We start from the raw sequence: 20,901 nt of genomic DNA, 5'->3' as shown, positions 1-20,901 counted from the left end.
TGTCCTTCTTCTCATTTTTTCCTATCCAAGATGTCCTTCTCAAGTATTCTACATTTGTAATGCCCAGGACAACTCTTTCTCCAAAATGCTATCTTACTACCACCCCCTTAAAAACATAATTTTGAGACTTCTCCACTTAGAAGACATACAGTCCAAACATTTTCAGGACCTGCAGCTTAGCTATTTTCAAAGGCTCATCTCAATTTTATTGCTGTTTGCAGTGTAAGCATCAGCCAACAATATACAACCTATAGGATCACACTGATGCTAAATGAGGCACAACACTACACATGGGAGCTTCTTATAAAGGATCGGTCTCTACTAGCTATATTGAGAAGTGAATGCAACATTAAATCTATTCTTTCAATAAATTTGGTTTATTTTAATATTTATTCTAAAATCAAAGAAAAATGGAAAAGAGAGGCCATTGGTCTGAACAGTAGCACCATGAATTTACTGGAATTACATTCAGAGAAATGAAAGTTCTCACATGAATTAGAAAAATAAGTAAAACATGGAAATCTCCCTTATTATAAGTATTTCTTTACATTGTCATTTCATCCAGTTCTACACATAAATACCCTCATAATACATTCTCCAAAACACTTAGTACTTTACTTTATAATCAGATACGTTACTCCAAACATAAACAAAATGTATCACATTATAGATAAATGAAAGAAGAGAAAATGTGTCTATAAGAATAATGTAATTCATAGAAGTGCTCACTAATGCCATTCATTAATGCTCTCTTACCTATCTTTGGAATTTTTTTCATTTTCTCCATACAGAAGAAGAGAAAGACCATCTTCTGAAGCAGTAATCCTTGCCAAAATATCAGCTACATCAAACAAAGTGGTTTCAAGACAATTTATACACACCTATTTGGAAGAGAGAAAAAAGGAAGTTTTAATTTTAATGTTTTTGTGAAAACCATTTTTTCAAGTCTGTCTTAGGTATCTGAAGGTCACCTTTCTAATGATTTCTTAATGGCTTAAACATAGTAAGTAAACAGCCTATGTTCAAATGCCATCATAGAAATCTGCATCCCAAATGCCACTTTTAATTATTTCAGCAGAAGTTCAATGACTGCACAAATACAAAGAACAGGCATTTCTAAACTTTTTCTCCCTTCCCACCATGAATGTGCAAAGGCTCTTGGTATGCCATTTAAAGGTGAAAGAACAATAGTGGAATCAAGGTGAGAAACATGCTAACTCCCTCCTTGATGCATTGGCAACTCTTTGGCTAGAAATGGAATTCCAATTCCCAAAAAGATCTTCTACGTCCACCTCGCTTGAGGAAAGCCTCCTCACTGGGGTAAAGAAATAGTCCTCTATCAATTTCTTATTCACTTCACAGCACTGTATAACAAACAATTACGCTGTAATCAAGCAGACTTGAACATTTAACACTGGTATTCAGACTAACTGGTACGGTTATCATGACTAATGAATACACTGCCCAAATTAATGTTAAATTTGCCATTGCCTGTTAATAAGTGATGTCAATACTCCATAGGTACACAAGCAGAACTGGGTGCTCCATGAAGAACCTGTCAGGAAGCTCTGCAAGGGACAAGAAGCCAGGAGCTGAACATGGTAAGAAGGCAGGCAAAGGCCTTGTTTGCCATCAGATGGGCAGGCAGTCCCAACATACCCAATCAAGGTCCAGTGATAGTAACCTGGTGCACCTACCAGTTCAGATTCCCTGTACAGTGATGGGGGAGATCCAAGGTTAAGCCAGGAAAACAAGCTGGTGAGTTAGAGTCAACTCCAGACACAGTGACCAGGATCAAACACAGCCCAATGATCACCATGCAACTGGATTTATAGTGAAAAGGTAGGACCGAGGTGAAGCAAACCATGTCTGAAAGTCAAGATTCAGACCAATGGGACAGTGGGCTTCACTGCTGCCACGACATAGTACAGGCAGGGAATGAGAACAGGACAGAGATGTGCCAAGGGCCTGACAGCAGCTGTAGTTCTGTACAACTTAAAGCAGCATCCTAAAGGTGCTGGGCAAAACTGTTCCTGTCCATACGCCTCAGTAATACAATCAAGATACCCAAAGCATCCCTTCTCACTCAGGGACTGAGAAACACTACAAATTCCTAGCATTTATGCATAAACATGCTAAAAAAGGAGGAGGACAGTTTGCAAAGTGAGAAGTCCTGTGTGGTAGCTTTCCCCTATTGACACCCAGGACAATAGCGTGAAGTCAACAGTGAGATGAATTTTAGGCAATAGAGAGCTTGGTGAGACTACTGTTTCCAGTAACACTTGTTAAATATTTAGTATGTCAGAATAGGCAATAAAGCACAACTCTGCTGAAGTTAAAGTCCACTGCTTAAATCTTTTCCACTCTTCTGTTAATCATGAATGACAGCTGGACTCACAAGAGAAATTATTTTAAAATACCATTCAATCCAGCTCCTACGTCTTCTCTTATAGGTAGCTTTATATTTTATATAGTGCACAGAAGAAAAATAAATAGCCTTCCTACTTTAAAATCTAAGGAATGTACTATTAATCCTGGTGGGTCAAGGCAACCCAAGAGAAAGATACAATTTTGGCTTGTTCTTTTCCGTTCAAATTTTCAATGACAGACAGTTAAAAATCTCCCTGACCTTTTATTTTCAGGTCAGTGGGTATATTTCTTCAGGATCCTAAGAAAAGAACATATTGGGCTGTCACTGTTCCTTCAAGTCTGTTATTATTTTACTTTCTCTGTGAAACACCAAAAAAAATGTAAATAATAATAAAAACAACAACAACAAAAAAAAAAACCCACCAAAACTACCATACTTTGTTTATTTAAAATGTGAATGCAATCTTCTGCACCAGGTATGCTTCAGCAGCAACTCAGAGGTTGCAGAGTCCAAAAGGTCAATATTGCTGCCCACAAACTGATCCTTCTGACAACTCCTGCTCACTGAGTTTCTCCTCCCCTCTCTCCTACAGATATACAACTCTGCTTAAAAGGCAAGTAAGGCTTGCACTTATCCAAGTGAACTCAGAACCCAAATGTAAAATAACAGCATTGTGGTTGCTCATTAGGTCCACCATACAACCAAGGAGCCCCACATGCAAGTCCAGAGCTACCCACTGCCCAACTCCAGCTGAAGAAAGAAGCATGCATGGTCTTAGCCTTCCCTTTGAGACAGGCATGGTTCAGAACTAGGATTACTGGGTGTCTAAGAAGTGCCAATGGCTTTGCTGGGAAACAAAACCAGTTCAAATTCTTGTAAAAGAGAAAGAGGGTAATTCTCTCTTTTTCTATCTTTTTTAGCTATTGGTTTGCCAGATGCAATACAAACTAGAACAAATACGACATGTTCCAGATTCACAACACATACACAGCCTCCTGCAGCTACATTGCATTAAATATTCCTGGACATGAGCTGTTTTTTTGTTAGACCAGTTACAAAGTCATAGGAGGGCTTACAATTTGTTAAGAGTTCAGCTACTTAAGAGAGATAGCTGAGCACAGCAGAAACAACAACAAAAAAAAAAAGGGAAGATATTAATTGTTGAGATAATTTATTTTTAACTACTAATGTATAACAAAGAAGAAAAGAGTTGTATACACTTTAGAATATCATGTGACCACAAAGACTGCCTGGGGTATTGCACAGGCCTCCACGACAGCAAATCAATAAAGTATTGCCTTAGTACTGTTTTCAGATTTAGATATCAATGTTCAAAGCATATGCAGACTTGGTCATTTTTGTACTTAAAAAAATTTCCACTACGTTTTTGCTATGTACACTAAAAACTACACAACATTAAGTGTTAGTCATGCAAAAGCATCCACAGTTAGCCTTATATAAAACGTATAAGTCATGCTACTGTATTCAGCACAGAAGAGCCCACAGAAGAGTTACGTTATTGGCATGATCAAGTTTTTACAGGACTATGGTTTTAAGATTTAGAGAAATACATACTTTAAAATATGTACTTGTAACTGGTTGTTTACACTTTTGAAAGAGCACTAGAATATTTCTATACGGGTAAAAATATTTTCAGGATTTAATATGAAGAATCTGTTCTGGAAAATAAACTGTACTGAAAAAGTCAGCAGAAGGATACTGACAAAATTCAACTTTAAGAACCTAGATGAGATATTTAAGTTCAGGACCCAAACTGAGTTTTAGGACGTAAATTCAAAACTTCTTAGCCAATAATTTCTTTAAAGTCTCTTCATGTAAGACAGCTCAGGCTCCTCCATGGGCATTTCAGACCCACAGCCTGTCTTGAGACTTACAGTCACCTAGATCAATTAAATCATCTCAGTCAAAACAAAAGCAACAGGACAGACAGACTATAACTAGATTTTCAACCACCTACAGACAGACAATGTTTCCCAATATTTTTATAATTCTTACAGAAGAGTTTAAAAAAAAGAACAAAAAAAAACCCTCTTCCTTTTATCAATTCAGAAAATAGTAGTTTCCCATAAAGAATTAAATATTTTACATGTAATACTCACTGAGAACACAACTTCAAATTGCCAATTGAATTTAAAAATAAAAATAGGTTGCCTTTCAAATAGCAGGTAAAGCAAATATTTATCCAAGAAATATTGCAAATGACAGAAGAAAAACCAAAACCAATAAAAAAAATTAAGCAATATTTTTGTACAGTCTCACTACAGTACAATTTTTGCTACCATTCACAAGATTTGAAGAAAACCAAGTTTGTCAGATCAATCATAATGACAGCTTAAGCTAGTTAATGCATACCACAATAGCTAATGCAAAAAATACCACAGAAGCTACCATATCACGTGAGTAAATAAATCTACACAGAAAAATGGTAATATTCTATAGATGTAAAAATTTCTTGGAAGATTACTACAAACCTCTGTGCCACTCAGCAAACTTTGAACAGGATGAAGTAGGGCATCTATCACTGCATCTGTATATAAACATTCAGCCACACATCCTGTTTGATCACAAAAAACCTGAAGAATCTCCATAACAAGACCTTCTGGAGAATAACTGTCTGGTGAACACAAGAAATATTTATTTATATTTTAACTTACACAAATATCTATATGGTTTATGTAGTTGCTTCTGAACTACAATTTCGTTAAGCACTGATTTAACACAGAGGGAGGAAGGAAGGGTAAGAAAGGAAAGGAAAAGAAAAATCTGTACAAATAACAGACACAAATTAAAAATTGCAAAATAAGTTATCCCATGACTCATTACATATATTAGCATATAATGAAAAAAAAGCATTTACCTGTATGTGCTGTCAAAGCTGTCTTTGGGTAACTTGGAGAGTAATAAATAAGCTGAGTAAATAACACCAACATATCGGTAATGGATACACTATCTATTAAAAAAAAAACAAATCACAGGAAATTAATCTGCAAATTAAAGTATAACTTTAATTTTCCACATAAAATGGATTTTGTGAATATATGTAAAGAATGCTTTGCTGTATTGAGGAAATCAGCTATGTACAAGTAATAAAGCAAAGGACATGCATGTCCCTGGGACTCTATTGCATTTCATGATCAACTTACAAGCCTTGATCTTGGCTCTCAGTTTAGCCAAGTGAAATTTTACAATGTCTTTCACTGAAACAAATGTCAGCCAATATTTGAGAATGGTCAATATAGGTGGCCGTAGAAAAAAAGCATTATCTTACTATTAGATTAGCTGAAACAACTGGAAAAAAGACAGGCTGACAGATAATTCCTTCTCAGGTCTGAAACAAACCCAACAAATGTAGCTAAACGCAAGTTGGGAACTATTGCTCCAGGTTTAATCTAATAATGTTAATAAATCAGACAACTTGTGAATAAATAGTTGCTATCTATAAAGCTGAGAAGGACACTATTAAGAAAACAGATAGCAAGATTGTTACGTTTGTAGGGGAGAGAAAAGCAGCAACCACCATCCACGGATCCCTGCTTGAATGGCGTTATACAGATAATCCATAAACGACAAAAGCCCTATGTGAGCAGATGTTTCTTATAAGTGCTCTACACTGGATGTATCAAGTCCTGATCCTCAAACCAGAGGGACAAAAGGGAAGGTTCAGAATTAGTATCCAGTCAAGTTTTGAATTCTACACTGAAGTAATAGAGATACTAAAGTAACGGAATACTACAGGTGCCCTCACATACTTGCACAACGTATTACTCTATGTAGACTTTTTGGATGTCTGAGGGCTCTTCCATCTCATATCTTCTGTCCTTATTAACAACTCTGCTCCATGGGTACCAAACTATTCTTCTACCATTATTTTATCTTAATTAATAGGTTAAACTCAGAGCACTTCTTTTCAATTTGCAATTAGCTTGAAATACTGATTTTGTTTGACACTTGAAAAACAGTTTCGGTCCCTGGACATGTCTCTCTTCCAACCAATTACATCAACTGGTTTGACAGAAATATTATGCACACTTACACGCTGATTCAACTGCCCTTCAACATGAAATTAATATATTAAATATATTAATATAAATAAATTAAAACTAAATACATAAACAATCTACTCAACCACATCCATCAAAGATTAAAAAACTACGTAGGTGCTCAAAATTACCTATACCAACTTTATGAAAGTTTCCAGGCACAAAATTGAACAGAATGTTGTTCTACAATTGTCTACATTTGTTGTTCTACAAATGTCCACAACACTGGAATGAAAACATATATCAAGTATGGATGAAGTGTTTCTCAACAGGTTCCATTGTCCTCAACCCTCCCCTTACCTTTTCTATTTTTCAGCTGTACTGGAAAGAGATTCTGGCCTTCCTTATAGATCAACAATCTTCCTAAGAGGCACAGTGAATGAACAAAATAGATGTACTGCAATTCTTGTCCAGTGTAAGAAAAATTCTGCTTATCACCTTTAACAATAAAGCAAAAAAATTAGAAATTTACTCTTTTAGTTTCCTTCACAGTACCTAGCTACTACCTGCAACACAAGTGGATCATTTCATATATAAAGACAGCTTAAGTAACTAACCACTGCTACTAGTGTCCTCTCAAAAGACAGTCATATAAGATTTTGGGAAGAAAAACAATGTTCGCAATGTCTTCCTCTCAAGGGAGCACGCTCAAAGACCTAAAGAATGTGGATATATATGCATATTATGCGAGACATACAAAGATACTCACTGCAGTGCTGCTGGAAGAAGCCACTGACTTTGGAACTTTTATTAATTTCTGCCTTGCAAAATTCAAAATAATCAAAACATTGCTGGACAGCTGCATTAATCTGTGGAATAAAGCACAAAATAATAAACTACTTGATATTTTACAATAAACTCATTCTCTCTTTACGTAAGTACTGTCCTTTAACACAAGAACTTAAATATCCACTTTAATGACCTCATATTTCGGTGCTTTGGATGGATTAGCCACCAGGAGGCAAAATTTTAAAGAGTATTAAAATACACTAACATTATTATTATCATCACATGACAAGCATTAAGACAATCTATGAAAAAGAGTACAGAGAATATGCAAGTGGTTTGAGAAGCCAACGGCAATCTGTGATTTCCACATTGTCACTACTACGGAAGATTTTCATTTTCCACAGAGAAAAACTCTGCCTTGAATACACTTACTAAACTGTAAGTTTGGTTGCTGGGTGCTGACAGTGATATTACTTATCTTTGCAGAAGTGGCATATCATTACCATACCATTATAATCTTACCAAGGTATATAAAAGTTTAAAAATTATAAGCATGGTTTTAGCAAGGAAACACAAAGCATATTGTTCTAGTTCCAGATGGCATTAAGCTCATTTTTTCTGTTTTCTTATGATCTGAGAAGAACACTTACATTTATTACAGTTTCCAGCTGCCAAGATTTATTCACAAGTGTAAGTAAAATATACAGAGAAGCACAATAAGAAAAAAAACCAAACTTAATCAGATGTTTACCCTGTGCTTATATATTAGATTAGACTACTCTGCTCATAGACTTTCTATCATAAACTCTTTGTTGCATGGAACATGCTTTATTCTATGCTCTGTTCTATGCATACAGATAAACAAAATAAAGATCTTTTACAGTTGTCTGTATCCTCTTCTCCCATCTTAAGGTTTTATCAGTCCCATATGTTTTACATTATATTTCATTTCTATTAAAAGATTTTGCAAAACATAGGTAAAGTCCTGTCTATACGAATGGATCTCGTATCCATATTTGTCATATTGGAAAAAAAAGTCATTTCCATCCCAGTGTAGAGATCTGCCCATACAAAATATTTCACAGGATTAACATCTATATTACTGAATATATTTTCCCATTTTGATTTATCTTGCTGACATTTTGAATCCTTAGTGCTTCATATCACAACTCAAAGAACACAATTGTGGTTTTTTTAGTCTCTTTCCATCAAAAATCCGAATAGAGCAGAGTATTTATGATATTTTTTCATGCACCATTTCCCATTTTTATGCATTTTTGGAAATAACTCTAATTCCAATAATTCTAAATATGAATACAACATAACAAAAACATAACAAACAAATAAATAATAATCCTACTTAAACACCTGATATAAATATGCTGGTCACATACCCTTCTCTGCATTTGCAATCATTCATTTAAGGAAAGACAAATATGGAACAGAATAAAAGGAAAAACGTTTGTTCCAACCACATTGTGTAAAAGAAGAGTAAGTTGCAAGTAAATTTGCCTTGCTAAATCATAGAATTATTGAATGGTCTGGGACAGAAGGGATGTTAAAAATCACCTAGTTCCAAACTGTCACATGAGCAGGGACAGGGACACTGTTCACTAGACCAGGTTGCTCAAAGCCCCATCCAACCTGCCCTTGAACACTGCTAGGGATGGGACATTTACAGCTTCTCTGGGCAACCTGTTCCAGTACCTCCTCACCATCACAGCAAAGAAGTTCTTCCTAATAACTAATTTAAATCTACCCTCTTACAGTTTGAAGCCATTACTCCTTGTTCTATCAATAAATTTTATTTATAAAATTTATATTTATAAAATTTATAAATATTTATATATATTTATATTTATAAAATTTATATTTATAAAATATATTCTGTATATAGAATATATAATCAATAAAATATATTAAGAGAAGTACTTACCAAGGATTTATATTTCTTTTCCAAAAGCCTAAGTACCACTCTTCTGCTGTAATATGCATGCTTAAATGACAAAGAAGATGTAATGTCAACTGCAAACATGTTTTGCTTTTTAAACAAAAAAGCAGACATTTTGATCTCTGATTCTTTTCTATTAGGGATCCTGTGCACAATACATACTCAATGTATTGAACTCCAGCTCATGTAAATCAGTATTATACTCAACTGAGACTTTTGTTTGCAGTTCATTTCAGATGACAAAAAAAATTATGACATTAGAAAAAAGTGTAGTAGAACATTCAGTAAAACAGAAAACCAATAACTACTGAAATGCTAAACTACGTGTTTTGACATTCCCATGTAAATCCTAAATTATAAGTTTACACATGGTAGGCTGCAAAAAGCTCCAGTGCCCACTGGAAGTTAGCAAGTTGTGTGTAGTGTGTCATATATAACTGCACTTTCCTGCTCATCACTTCTTTCAGAAAACTACTTGTATCCTTTGATGGTTGTCAGTCAATTATACTAAAGGGACTGAAAGCACAAGAAATACTCAGAAATTCTGTGCAAATTGGTAACTGAACAAAAATTGAGGGACAGAGTAATATTAAAAAGCAGTGGAAATAATGTCGAAAAAAACCTCAGACTTTCTTAATTACAGTTCTTGGTATAAGTTGTTATAGGACACAATAGGTCTGTGATGTCATAACTCAGACTTGTCAAAATATATGTTAGACATTAAAAAGTTGTTAAGTTGGAGATTTTTTGCTTACCGTCCACTTTTTAAACCATACTGCTTTGATATCTAGCAGAGCTAAGAAGTACATGGGACCCAAAAAATCTGGACAGGCAGGATGATTAGGCTCGTGTTTTACTGACAAAAGTGACAAGGTACTCTCCACTACATCTTCCATGTACCTTATGACACAAATAGGAAAAAATGAAACCAAAAATTAAGTCTTTTCACCAGTAATATTCAGGACAAACTTCTTGTAAAACCTTATGTAAATCATAAATATCAACAATATTAACTTTATCTTGTAGGGATATTAATTCTTTGTAGTACCATAAATAAAACTAACATGCATGTATAATCTAAATTATTACATCTTTTGTAAGTGCTAAATATTACTCTTGTTACTTTTAAAACATCCACATTAGTTTTTTGCTCAGAAGTACATAGAACACTTCAAAAGCTAAGTCAGCAGCTTAATATGACTACTATGCAACTTCCCTATTCTAATTTTCCCACTCTATATTTTTATTTCCCCTACTGTCACTGACCAGCCATTGTGCATCCTGTAATCAACACTTTGCTAAAATTACATGCGTCTAATTATATGTCAAAAATGATTAAATTAAGAAACAGTTACATGGTTTTGAAGGTAACATACTTTTCTGGATGCCGAATCCAGGAAGATGGTGCTTCCTTTTGGTACTCATTTAAAAGGCGAACCTGAAAACATAATGATTAAAATTAAAAAATAAGTATTGCATGATGTTTCAGTAATGATAAAAAAGGTACAGAAAGTTCATTTATACCTTTTTAAGTAAACGATTTATATCTGTGTTAGATACATCCAGACCAGCTGAAATACGAAGAGAGTGTTCTCCAGAAAGAAAGTACAACTCCAAGTGTCTTGCTAAAAAAGAAAAAAGAAAAAAGAAAAAAACACTTTACCTCCATGACAACAGTGACAAAGCAGACTGTATTATACTGATTTTTGGGAATTACATGAGTCATGAAGTCTGAAATATAATTAAATGCACATACCTAAACTTGTATAGACTTCTCTTGTCATATTAAATGGTGAAGAAGAAAAGGTTTTTGCATAGAACCTAAGAATTTTCTCCTAAGGGTGAAAAAGCAAGCAATGTATTAAATACTCATGTAACTGTGTACTACAATTGCAAAATAATTAATATGCATTGGCATCGTTCTTAATATTACATATGACTCAGAAATCTGTAGAGATGTTAAATATGTTTTATAAAAATATACATCACAGAAGTACCCACAGTCCAAAGGAAATTTTACTCAAATACTTTAACTGACAGCACCAATGCAAAGCCTCGCTGAGATACAAAGTAGCTCAAGGAACGCTATTCTACTTTTTCATTACGCCTCAGAAACTTTTAATTAGCACTGTTTTAAAAGAAACTGTAGAACTAAGCTGAAAGAGAAATATATGACAGCAGCTGGGGCAACTTTCCTATCTATTTTGTAATTATTTTAAAATTCAAAGAGAAGAAACTAATTTTAATTGACATAATAAATAATCTAAAAGCAGCTTAAGCAGCTGCCATTTTTTTCATTATCAGTGCCTGTGTAATATTACTATGTATCATTTTCTCATCATCATAGAGCATAAGCCTGACTTAAACAGAAAATATTAACATGAACTGTTTTACAGAATAGTTTTGTCAATTTTTTACATGTCTTTTTGCTATAAGAAAATCAAACCTCTTCATTCCCATTAAAAGATATGGAAATGAGTGCCTAAATATTCTATTGAAAACCTATTGCAATCCTTTAAACCAAGACTTACTGGAATCATGTAGTTCTTTCACTTAAAAAAGTAGTTTATGTGACCCATACACAAATAATAAAATGTCTTGGGACCCTGCTGGACTACTTGTAATACATATGTAGCTTCTTACACCTCTTCATTACTCTTTACTATGGGTACATATCTGATAACTATATAGAAAACATTTGCTTACACTGAACGTTGCATCAGGATCCGACAGAGAAATCGTCAGATGCTTACGCAGATTTGGCCAATTCTCAGAGCTCAGTATATCGGAGGGGGGGGCAAAGCACAGCATCTGCAATGCTTCTTGTCGAACCTGAAGTGGTCAAAAAGACAAACACGACACGTCCATTCAGAGCAACCTCTCAAATACATAATTTACAATATAATTTATAGGAACGAAAGAAGGAACAGACCCTGGCTGTAGATAAGGAATTCTAGAGTACTTATCTTCTGCTATACTTTTTATGGTCATTTAGACAAAACACTACATCACTGAGGGGAAAAAACATGTATTTGGAGAAGCAACAAAACCAGTTTAAATAGGTTTTCAATACTGGATGCAAGGTTTATGTTCTACTTTCTTCTTGTAATCAAATATTTTGTTATCAGAGGATACAGCTGCCTAAATCTGTCAGTTAAGGGAAGTGGACACTTACCCTTATTAGACATTATTTTTACTGCTGAATTTTCATCAGTATTGTATTCTAAATATTTTTAAGTAACTTTTCACGGTTCTATTCACAGACAACTGTAATCTCTAGTAATCTATTTCATCTTACTAAAACAAACTACAGGAAATTTTAACAATATTTAATAGCATCAGACTTTTCACCTGGCTTTCTAATAAAACTCAATCACAATGTTTATACCAGTTCCTACCTACTATGCTTTTTTCAACTGCCAGACAATCCCAAACAAACCACACTGAGACAGCATGCTCAAACTGGTATCTCTCCAAGCTTCTAAAGTAGCAGCAGCTGGTGCTGATTGCTGGTTAGAGACACAAATTAATACTGCCACTGACAGGAAAGCAAACCTAACTTGGACTTTATACATTCCATCTGGCAGTAGCTCGTTGGCAAATCAGCAGGCATCTCTCTCTTGTGATAGGGGTAACTCAAAGGGCAGTACAGAAGTTACCAAGAAGGGCAAGGGACACATATACAGGACAAACTTTATTTCTCACAGAACAACTTTTTTCAAATTAAAAATGCAAATCTATAGTACATAAACTTCTAAAAAAAATAGATACCTGCTGCAACACTACTTTTTGAACCACACAGCTACAAACAATGAAATACTGCACTGCAGAGCAATTGCTGCACTGAAGCCAAGATACATGAACCAACAGTTTCCACTTATTAACACAGCAACTCTTATGTACATACAGTCTGTTCTCCAATATGCCATAAACATTCATTTGTATTAACATTTCATTTTGCTTCTAAACTCACTTCCTTAGGCTGAATAGGGTCAAGCCTTTCTGTGAGCAGCTGCAATTGTTCTTGACTCATGAACGCATAACTCTGCAACACACATTATAAAATGATCATCAATATATTTTATTAAACTGAACAGCAGAAGATTAAAATCATCAGTCTTCCTGATACCTAATTTACTTTTAATAATTAGAACTTCAACATTTTTAGTAACTTAACAATAAAGTCAACATTCAAAATGTTTTCTGCTGTTTGCCCAAACTTAAATTTACCACAGTGAAATTAGCATTACACATTTTGCTTTGCTTTACTCAAAGTTTCCTGTATCTTCATAAAATCCCTTACAATAATTTATTCAATAAGCAATATAGCATAGTGCAGTAATCTGGAAATGAACAGCATGTAATTTGGTTCCTAAACTAAATGAACAAAAAGTTAGATAACAGTGCATTTACCATTAATTTATCTTTTGCTATACAATACTTGGATAGGTACTGCAAAGCAGATAGCCATCATATTAACCTTATCTAGCATATGCTGCCTAAAGGTTAGTTGGCAAGTGAAAGAAAGGTAACTTGGAAGATAGGAAGAATGAATCTTTTTCTAAGGCTGTTCTCAATCTCCACTCAGTTTAGCAGTACCATGCTTATTTCATAACAAAGAGAGAAAACACACTGTACTTGGTTGAACGAGGAGTCACTGTCAGAACAGTTGTCTGTGAAATAGCCACTCTGACGTTCTTTCTTTGTTTTACTATCCAGCTCTTTATTATGCATCCGATCTTCTTCAAATTTGTTAATCAAAGATTCTACCACAACCATCATGACATTCTTCAAAGCATGCATCATTTCTCGGTATCTTCAAAGCAAAGATGATTTTAATATTAAAGAACATAAAAATCACTATGTAAAAAAAAATTGCTAAATCATAAATAACTGAATATGACACAAAGCTAATTGGACCTAAACTCACTGAATTTACAGTAATTAATGAATACCAACTGCAAATCCAAAATGTGCAACAAAATATGTATGTACCTTAGATGTTTCAGATAACTGTATCTTAAAATTATAATAAAATTCCTTTTTTTGTCCTTCTAAAACCATTCAATGAAATACCACTAGTATAATTCTGTTCTGGGATGTTAAGAAAGAACAATGTAAATCCACCAAAAGGGAGGACCTGTCCCTGAGAAAACAGGACAGTTCTCATTTTTGTTACTGTTTATGTTTCTTCTAGTTTCAACATCCAATTTTAGTTCTGCTATAACCCCAAAGCAGACTCAGTAGAAGAGAACTCATCATCCTGATTCAAGATCTTGAGTACAGGACACGCACACAAAATAATTTTCTTTCAACAAAACCAGGGGTTTTCTAACTTACATAAATTGAATAATATCCACAGGGAAACAATTCAAAATAAAAAATGCTTCAGGAAAACATCCTATTGTAAAATGTTGATATTTTATTTCAAATTATTTGTTTACTTTAAGGCTATTTTTACTTATTCCAGTCATCAAAAATATGAATTATCATATTGTGCTTTAATATCCTCCTGTCAAATTAAAAATATGAGATACAGACATATTTAGTTCACTGGAGTTTCTTTTACCAATTTTAATGAGCACAAGAACTCTAAGGTCCTGATCCTTGAAACAAAATGATACAAACAGTGTAATCTGAAAAACAGTCACCCTAAGATCTATTTTCCAGGTGAAAGTAAAAGCCTTGTTTTTTTGTTTTCTTCCTCTGCAACACATAAAAATGACCACTGATATTAAAATCTTAAATGCCACAAAAACTTCACATATTTGCTATCAGTGTTTTTATGAAATAGTTCATAACCTTAATTCCAGGATGAGACTAAGTGTGACAAATTGGAACGTAAGGTGGGAATATCTGAACTGCTTACCACTGACTTTTGTTACAGGTTCAGAATTACTGGTTCAGATTTTATTTTTTCAAAATGAGTATGGAAAAGAGAAAGGATGACTAGGACCAAGAAGAAAGAGAGTTGTGAATTACATGTATATACTCACTCTTTTGATTCACGGGTCTTCTTAGTAAGATGTTGGACAAGTGTGTCATAGCCAGATATTTCACTCTGATTTTGAGCAGAAGTATATTTTTCTGTTTCTTCTTCAATCACAGGTCCCACAGTATTTTTTATATACTGTCTAAGGTATTTCACAAACTCATAGCTGCAAGAAATACACAAAATTATAATGTAACAGGTATCCTTGACTTTACCGTGAAATATTTTCAACATGATACCAACATTCACTATCTCCTCTCTTAGCAGACCTGTTACTTCAAGGCAAAGGTTATGACTTGCATAGAAGTACACTTCAACAGTGAATAAAAACACATTAAAGTCTGAGTTTCTTCAATATGGTAATTACCAGCATATTGCAGGAAGAAACAATATCAAATAGTAAAAGTCCACTCAGAAAGAAGAGTAAGGTTTTGTAGACAAAAATCACAGAATATCAAGAAATTTCAAATTTAAAATTCCAAAGGAAACATTACTTGGAGCATCCTGAACATATCACTGTCCTTCAGTATAACTCTCTGGTATTATTATTTATGTGTTATGCACACAAGATTAAAGGAAACACAGAAAACTCAGTTTATGAATTAGAGCAGATAAGCATATCTAAGGCTTATGAAATTCTACATGTCTTAACAGTATGCAAAAGATCTCAGTCAAACTTACAAAACTGCCATCTGTGATTACGTAAGGAAATTAGCACTCTTATGGACTCTTATGATCAGATGCTCACAGAAACTTGTGAAAACAAGAATGAATAATCAGAATTGGATTTCCAACTAAAGACTCTCCCTGAGTCCTCCATCTCGGTATTAGCTATAGGTATTGCAACAGGGTATATGTTTTTGCAGTGACTGCTGCACTCCGAAATACAGAGCAATCACATCATTATTCATGCCACTAAGTTTATGTCTTCTTGATGTCCTAGTCTAGATCTTCTGTATCATTCTTCCTCCTTAAAAATATTTTGTAACAATTCAGTGTTACAGCAATGACAGATCTCCTTCTTCACATGCAGAATCAAGTCAGACTTATCTGGTGGGGCTTACAAAGGAAGTATGATGAGGGTTGGTGTTAAAAAACCCCTAATCTAACAGAAAATATGCTACTTATATAGTTTAAAATCCTCAATTCAATTTTCCTTTTTATTAGTTTTCTGAGGATCTTGAATTTCTGTCTTTTCTACATCTAAGTGGGAACAAAGGATAAAGTAAGGCCTCAAAATCTGGTAAAATTACTGAGGCAAAATAACCATGAAGCAGAAACAATGCTGATCAAAATGCTAAGCTGAACTAGAGTATTGGACAGACCAAAAGCACACAGTACTAACAAGGAGCTTGCAGACTTGGTGGATGCGTTAAGGGTCAAGGAGAAAATTTCTTAATGGCCTCACTAAGAAAGCACCATAGAACTTCTCTGACCTTCTGTGAAAACCAATCTGCACTGCTGTGGGTGATGAACGAGACAAGAATACCCCCAGAAATATTCCAGCACCAAAGAGTAACGCTCATGGTCTGCATTGAAAGCATCATTTGATTTTCCATTAAATGTAACATAAAACCATTCTCATGAAAAGAAAATATCTTTAGGACCTCCATATAAGAATATAAGAATATAAACATATAAGAAAAAAGTAATGGATGTCATGGTTTCACTGTTCTAAAGTAAAAAGCTATATAGGCACCGTTTCCACCAGCTGTAGAATTTACTCCCTCAACCTGGCTATTCTCCTATTACGTTCTCAGAAGAAACATTGACAGAAGTAATTTCATAGGTTTTTTGTTGTTTGAGCTTTTTTATTTTACATATCTTCTTTTAAGGAAAAATGTTTTTCTTTCAAAATTACACGTAACTTTCAATTAGCATCATCTTTGATGTGTTTATAACCAAGTCCTTTTACTCTCACGCTTGTCACCCAGGAACCTGGTGCTCAAAATTCACAAGAGTGCCAACAGAAGCATCACCCAATACAATTTGTAATACAAATTAAAATTGAGCTAAAATACGTTTTAAAGAATCTTCAGAATGCACACAAGTTTCAAAGGTTTAAAGTTATAGTGAAATTTTAGATAATCTCTAGTTCTATTTCATTTATTTACTTTTATCGAACTTCTACCACTGACAAAGGAATGTTAAAAACTACATAAATTTAAGAGAATGAAGGTAGTGCCACTTCTGAAAAAAACTGTCAGGGAACGAGCTTTTTCAGAAGCCGTCACATCTCAGAGCTCTGGGCCTTATTAAAATGTCTTCAACATCATTTCAGCTCGATAGTCTCTTAGCTTGTCATAAAATGCATACTGAAAATCTCCGATGTAGTAAAAAAATAATCAAGTTAGAACATCACAGAAAGAGGAGTGTGCGCTCCAGAAATCTAGATCCCATGTAAGTGAGGTCATACTGTCAAGTCTGATTTAACAGAAGTGTGATGAGGATACATTTCTGCTTTATTTAAAACATAAATTAAAAGAATAACAAGATAAGATAAACATGTTCAGTTCATGATAAGTTCAAGATAAGACAAACATGTTCATGATATACATGATAAAATTAACATGTTCAGTAATATAGGCCAGACGGAACAATCAAATATGAAAGCCAAACAGTCTTCTGAAAATTTACTTTATTTTGAAAAACAAGATTATATTGTCTAGCAAGTGTCAAAAACACTGACAGCCTTCAGTGAGGATTTCTTCTTGCTCCTCTTCATGTGCACATTTAATAGATTACATGTGTACATGCATCATTTGACTGCTTGGTAGTTTTGTAAATTCCTCTCTCATAAACAGCTCATAAATTACTGTTACAGTTAACATATATTACCAAGAGTGGAGGAAAAAAATGCAAACCAGAAAAATGGCAAAATTAATTTTATTCTCTAAATTAGCATCATCTGAGAGTTGATTATTGACAGGAATATCTGTATATATAAATATATACATATTTGCAAAGCAATATGAAATGCAGACGTTTCCCACGAATAATATAGTTTAGCACATATCACCTTCTTCAAAAAACTAAAAAGAGCAAAAATATTTTACTTGTGAAAATTCTCATCCGTTTCCTCCAAATGCAGGAGAATCTCTTCTGCACATTCTACTGATGGGGCTCCAGTAATTTTTTCCTTTATGCTCTGCAGCAACTGTCTAAGCATAGACTGTAATAGAGCTTCATCTTCACTTGTAAAGTGAGACATCTGTAGAAAACAAATAGAAGAATAACAAGCGCTCATAGTTTAGGGGTTTTCCTCTCCTCAAGATGCTAAGAAAAGCACAGTTCCCTTAAACTACCAATTTTTTCCTATTATCAACAACATGAGATTTTCTACCAAAACACACGATCAGAGAGGAAAACTTCACACAAAACAAAACAATCAAAACATGAGATTTTCTACCAAAACACACGATCAGAGAGGAAAACTTCACACAAAACAAAATAATCAAAATAATCAAATTTAATGAAACTCCTGAAATTGTAGCACAATATTCTTAAAAGAAATATCACATTAAGAAAAGTCTGAATACTCCTATTTGTAGTTGCTTGAGGACTTGCCCATCAAATAGTCACAAGAGTACATTGTAGGCTAAAAAAATAAAAAGGAGGGAGAGTTTTACAGGAGTAATGACTGTATCTTAATAAGAAAACTCTACAAGTCTCTCAGCTGCTTCTCATCCAGTTCTGATTTTTGGATCCCTCTATTCAGAGCTGTTGCCGTGTCCATGATTGAAAGTGCTGTCAGCTTCTGAAAGGGCAGGTGGAATTATCAGACCTGTTTAACTACCCTGTGGTAATCATCTGCAGTGACCTGACAGAGTTCTGTCAAATTAAACTTCATCTACTGGGAAAAACTGGGAGGAGCAGAAACAGTGAGAAAATGGAAACATCTGTCAAGTCCAGAAGACAATCAGTTAAATTCTCAAGGGTTGCAAAAAAAAAAGACAAAAGCTCGATTTTGATCTTGATTAATTAATTAACCAAAATTAAGGGCTTAAACATCATTATATGCCAATGAAGACTTTCAACCCTCAGTGGGAGTTCTAACTTATATGTTTCTAGTAGAGACCTTTGACTTTTTTTTTAATTAAGAAATCAAAGACTTTCTAAGCACCTGTGAATAAACAATATACACACAAACCCCTCCCCAAAAAAACAAAAAAACCCCAACCCAAAGCCATATAGCACCAGCTGGTGGAGTTACCTCTTATAAAAAGTAATAGTTCACCAACTTAGCAGTCCTCTGTAACAAGTAGTGCAGTTGCTGAACATTTTATTTTGATCAAATATAATTCAATATTAACTCAATCATCTTACCAAAAATAGCATTAAACTAAATTCAGAACAAACAAACAAAACACTGCAAATCCCTTGTAATATACTTACCCCCTTGATTTGCTGTCCTCTTATAAATTAGAATCTCAGGATATAGTCTATATAAACCTTAATATTGGATAATATCCTAATCCCCTGGGGTAAAAAAATCACTTAGTATTCTGGTATAAATAGGCATTTTTAAAAGTACAAATTATCCAGATACTAGAAAGCAGTCGGGGCAAAGCCCCACTGAAATTTTTTCATAGAGACAAATCAAGAGAATATCTTCTTTAAAAACTCTTGACTTATGTAATCACTAACAGAGATACTTATCTTACTTTCGTAAAGTGGTTTGTTGTGTTTGGTTTTCTGGTGTTTGCTTTGCTTTTTTTTTTTTTTTTCCCCAGCAGGCACATCCCCCATTCAGTTTCCTGGCAACGTTTAAATGATGGTTTTCTCCCTAAAAAAACCTTACCCAAAACCCAGTTTAGGTAGTCTTTTCAAGGTCAAACTCATTTTGCCGGCACTGCCGCACAACTGCAAATCCCGCCCTCCAGCCCACGGGACGATCCAGAAGCGGCCCGTTTATCCTTACACAAGCCTTTGCTTGAGTAGGGCAACGAAAAAAAGGAGTGGCAATTTTAGCAACAAACCAAGGACAGCAGTTCCCAGAATATGAGCAGCGCGAGAGAATTCCTACCCCCTCTCGAGCTTTATTGCCGGTCACTCAGCTGCGCACCAGTTCTGGGCAGCGACCAGCATTCTTAGGGCAACCCACGTACGAGCAGAGCAGCTGGTCTCTTTCAAAAGCGTCGGCACAAGCTAAACCTGGCCAGGTGCTCCTGTCACGCCGTCGCTGACGGCGCGGTCGGGCTCTGTCCGGGCGCCTCGGCTGTCCGCCGTCCGCGCCGCGCTCCCCCGCCCCGGGAGCCCCGCACTCCTGGTTCCGCCCAGACTCCGGGGTATCGCCTTGCGCGCCCCTGCCCGGCTCCCTGCCTCTGCCCGGCTCCCTGCACGGCTCCCTGCCCCCTTCCCGGCGGGAATCACCTCGCGGCGGCGGCAGCCCTTGGCAACGGCGGCGGCCGCTTCCGAGTCTCGCAGGACCCCTGGTAACATCGCGAGAGGCCGCAGCCCGCCCGCTCCCGCCGCCGGGGGCGGGAGGGCGCTGCTGCTGCGGCGCGTCGCTTTGAGGGGCTCGGTAAAGTTGTGGATCTGGGATACGTTTATCCATAAGGGACTCCCCACGCACTCAGTTGCTGATAACATGGACCTCCCTGTCTCCAGGCTGGTGTGTCAGGGCTCCTGTCTGTCCAGTCCGTGGTGGCCCCCAGGTTTTCCGCTGAAATCGAAGGAATACAGTCATGCTGTTATTCCCAGTTTTTATCAGCAGGGAAGCAGATTGTAACAATAAATAAAATAATGAATGGCGAGGTATTTTTCGGTGCTCTATAACTCTTCATCTCCTCCTGTG

At 35.4% G+C, this 20,901-nt stretch overlaps 1 protein-coding gene across 10 annotated transcripts in view; it reads right to left on the bottom strand.

Annotated features, from left to right (window-relative positions):
* TBC1D32 (TBC1 domain family member 32) overlaps nucleotides 1-20,578 on the bottom strand; it is a 78,880-nt gene extending 58,302 nt beyond the window's left edge. For 2 of the 10 annotated variants that reach the window (XM_064649652.1, XM_064649653.1), the window contains exons 1-16: nucleotides 20,478-20,576; nucleotides 18,161-18,315; nucleotides 15,109-15,270; nucleotides 13,751-13,928; nucleotides 13,086-13,157; nucleotides 11,819-11,944; nucleotides 10,869-10,947; nucleotides 10,637-10,737; nucleotides 10,489-10,550; nucleotides 9,868-10,012; nucleotides 9,098-9,157; nucleotides 7,142-7,241; nucleotides 6,733-6,870; nucleotides 5,250-5,342; nucleotides 4,864-5,006; nucleotides 757-881 (exon numbers count right to left, since the gene is read on the bottom strand). In XM_064649652.1, the coding sequence (XP_064505722.1) occupies nucleotides 757-881; nucleotides 4,864-5,006; nucleotides 5,250-5,342; nucleotides 6,733-6,870; nucleotides 7,142-7,241; nucleotides 9,098-9,157; nucleotides 9,868-10,012; nucleotides 10,489-10,550; nucleotides 10,637-10,737; nucleotides 10,869-10,947; nucleotides 11,819-11,944; nucleotides 13,086-13,157; nucleotides 13,751-13,928; nucleotides 15,109-15,270; nucleotides 18,161-18,315; nucleotides 20,478-20,546 (1,808 nt within the window). In that variant the 5' untranslated portion in view covers nucleotides 20,547-20,576. Of the gene's footprint in view, nucleotides 1-756; nucleotides 882-4,863; nucleotides 5,007-5,249; nucleotides 5,343-6,732; nucleotides 6,871-7,141; nucleotides 7,242-9,097; nucleotides 9,158-9,867; nucleotides 10,013-10,488; nucleotides 10,551-10,636; nucleotides 10,738-10,868; nucleotides 10,948-11,818; nucleotides 11,945-13,085; nucleotides 13,158-13,750; nucleotides 13,929-15,108; nucleotides 15,271-18,160; nucleotides 18,316-19,499; nucleotides 20,455-20,477 lie in introns of those variants that run through there. The other 8 variants (XM_064649660.1, XM_064649659.1, XM_064649662.1 and 5 more) reach the window with 8 other exon arrangements.
* Between the last annotated feature and the right edge of the window lie 323 nt (nucleotides 20,579-20,901).

The sequence above is a fragment of the Pseudopipra pipra genome, chromosome 3, assembly GCF_036250125.1.
Source record: "Pseudopipra pipra isolate bDixPip1 chromosome 3, bDixPip1.hap1, whole genome shotgun sequence".
In the NCBI taxonomy this organism is placed as follows: domain Eukaryota; kingdom Metazoa; phylum Chordata; class Aves; order Passeriformes; family Pipridae; genus Pseudopipra; species Pseudopipra pipra.
This window is presented reverse-complemented; position numbering and strand designations above follow the sequence as displayed.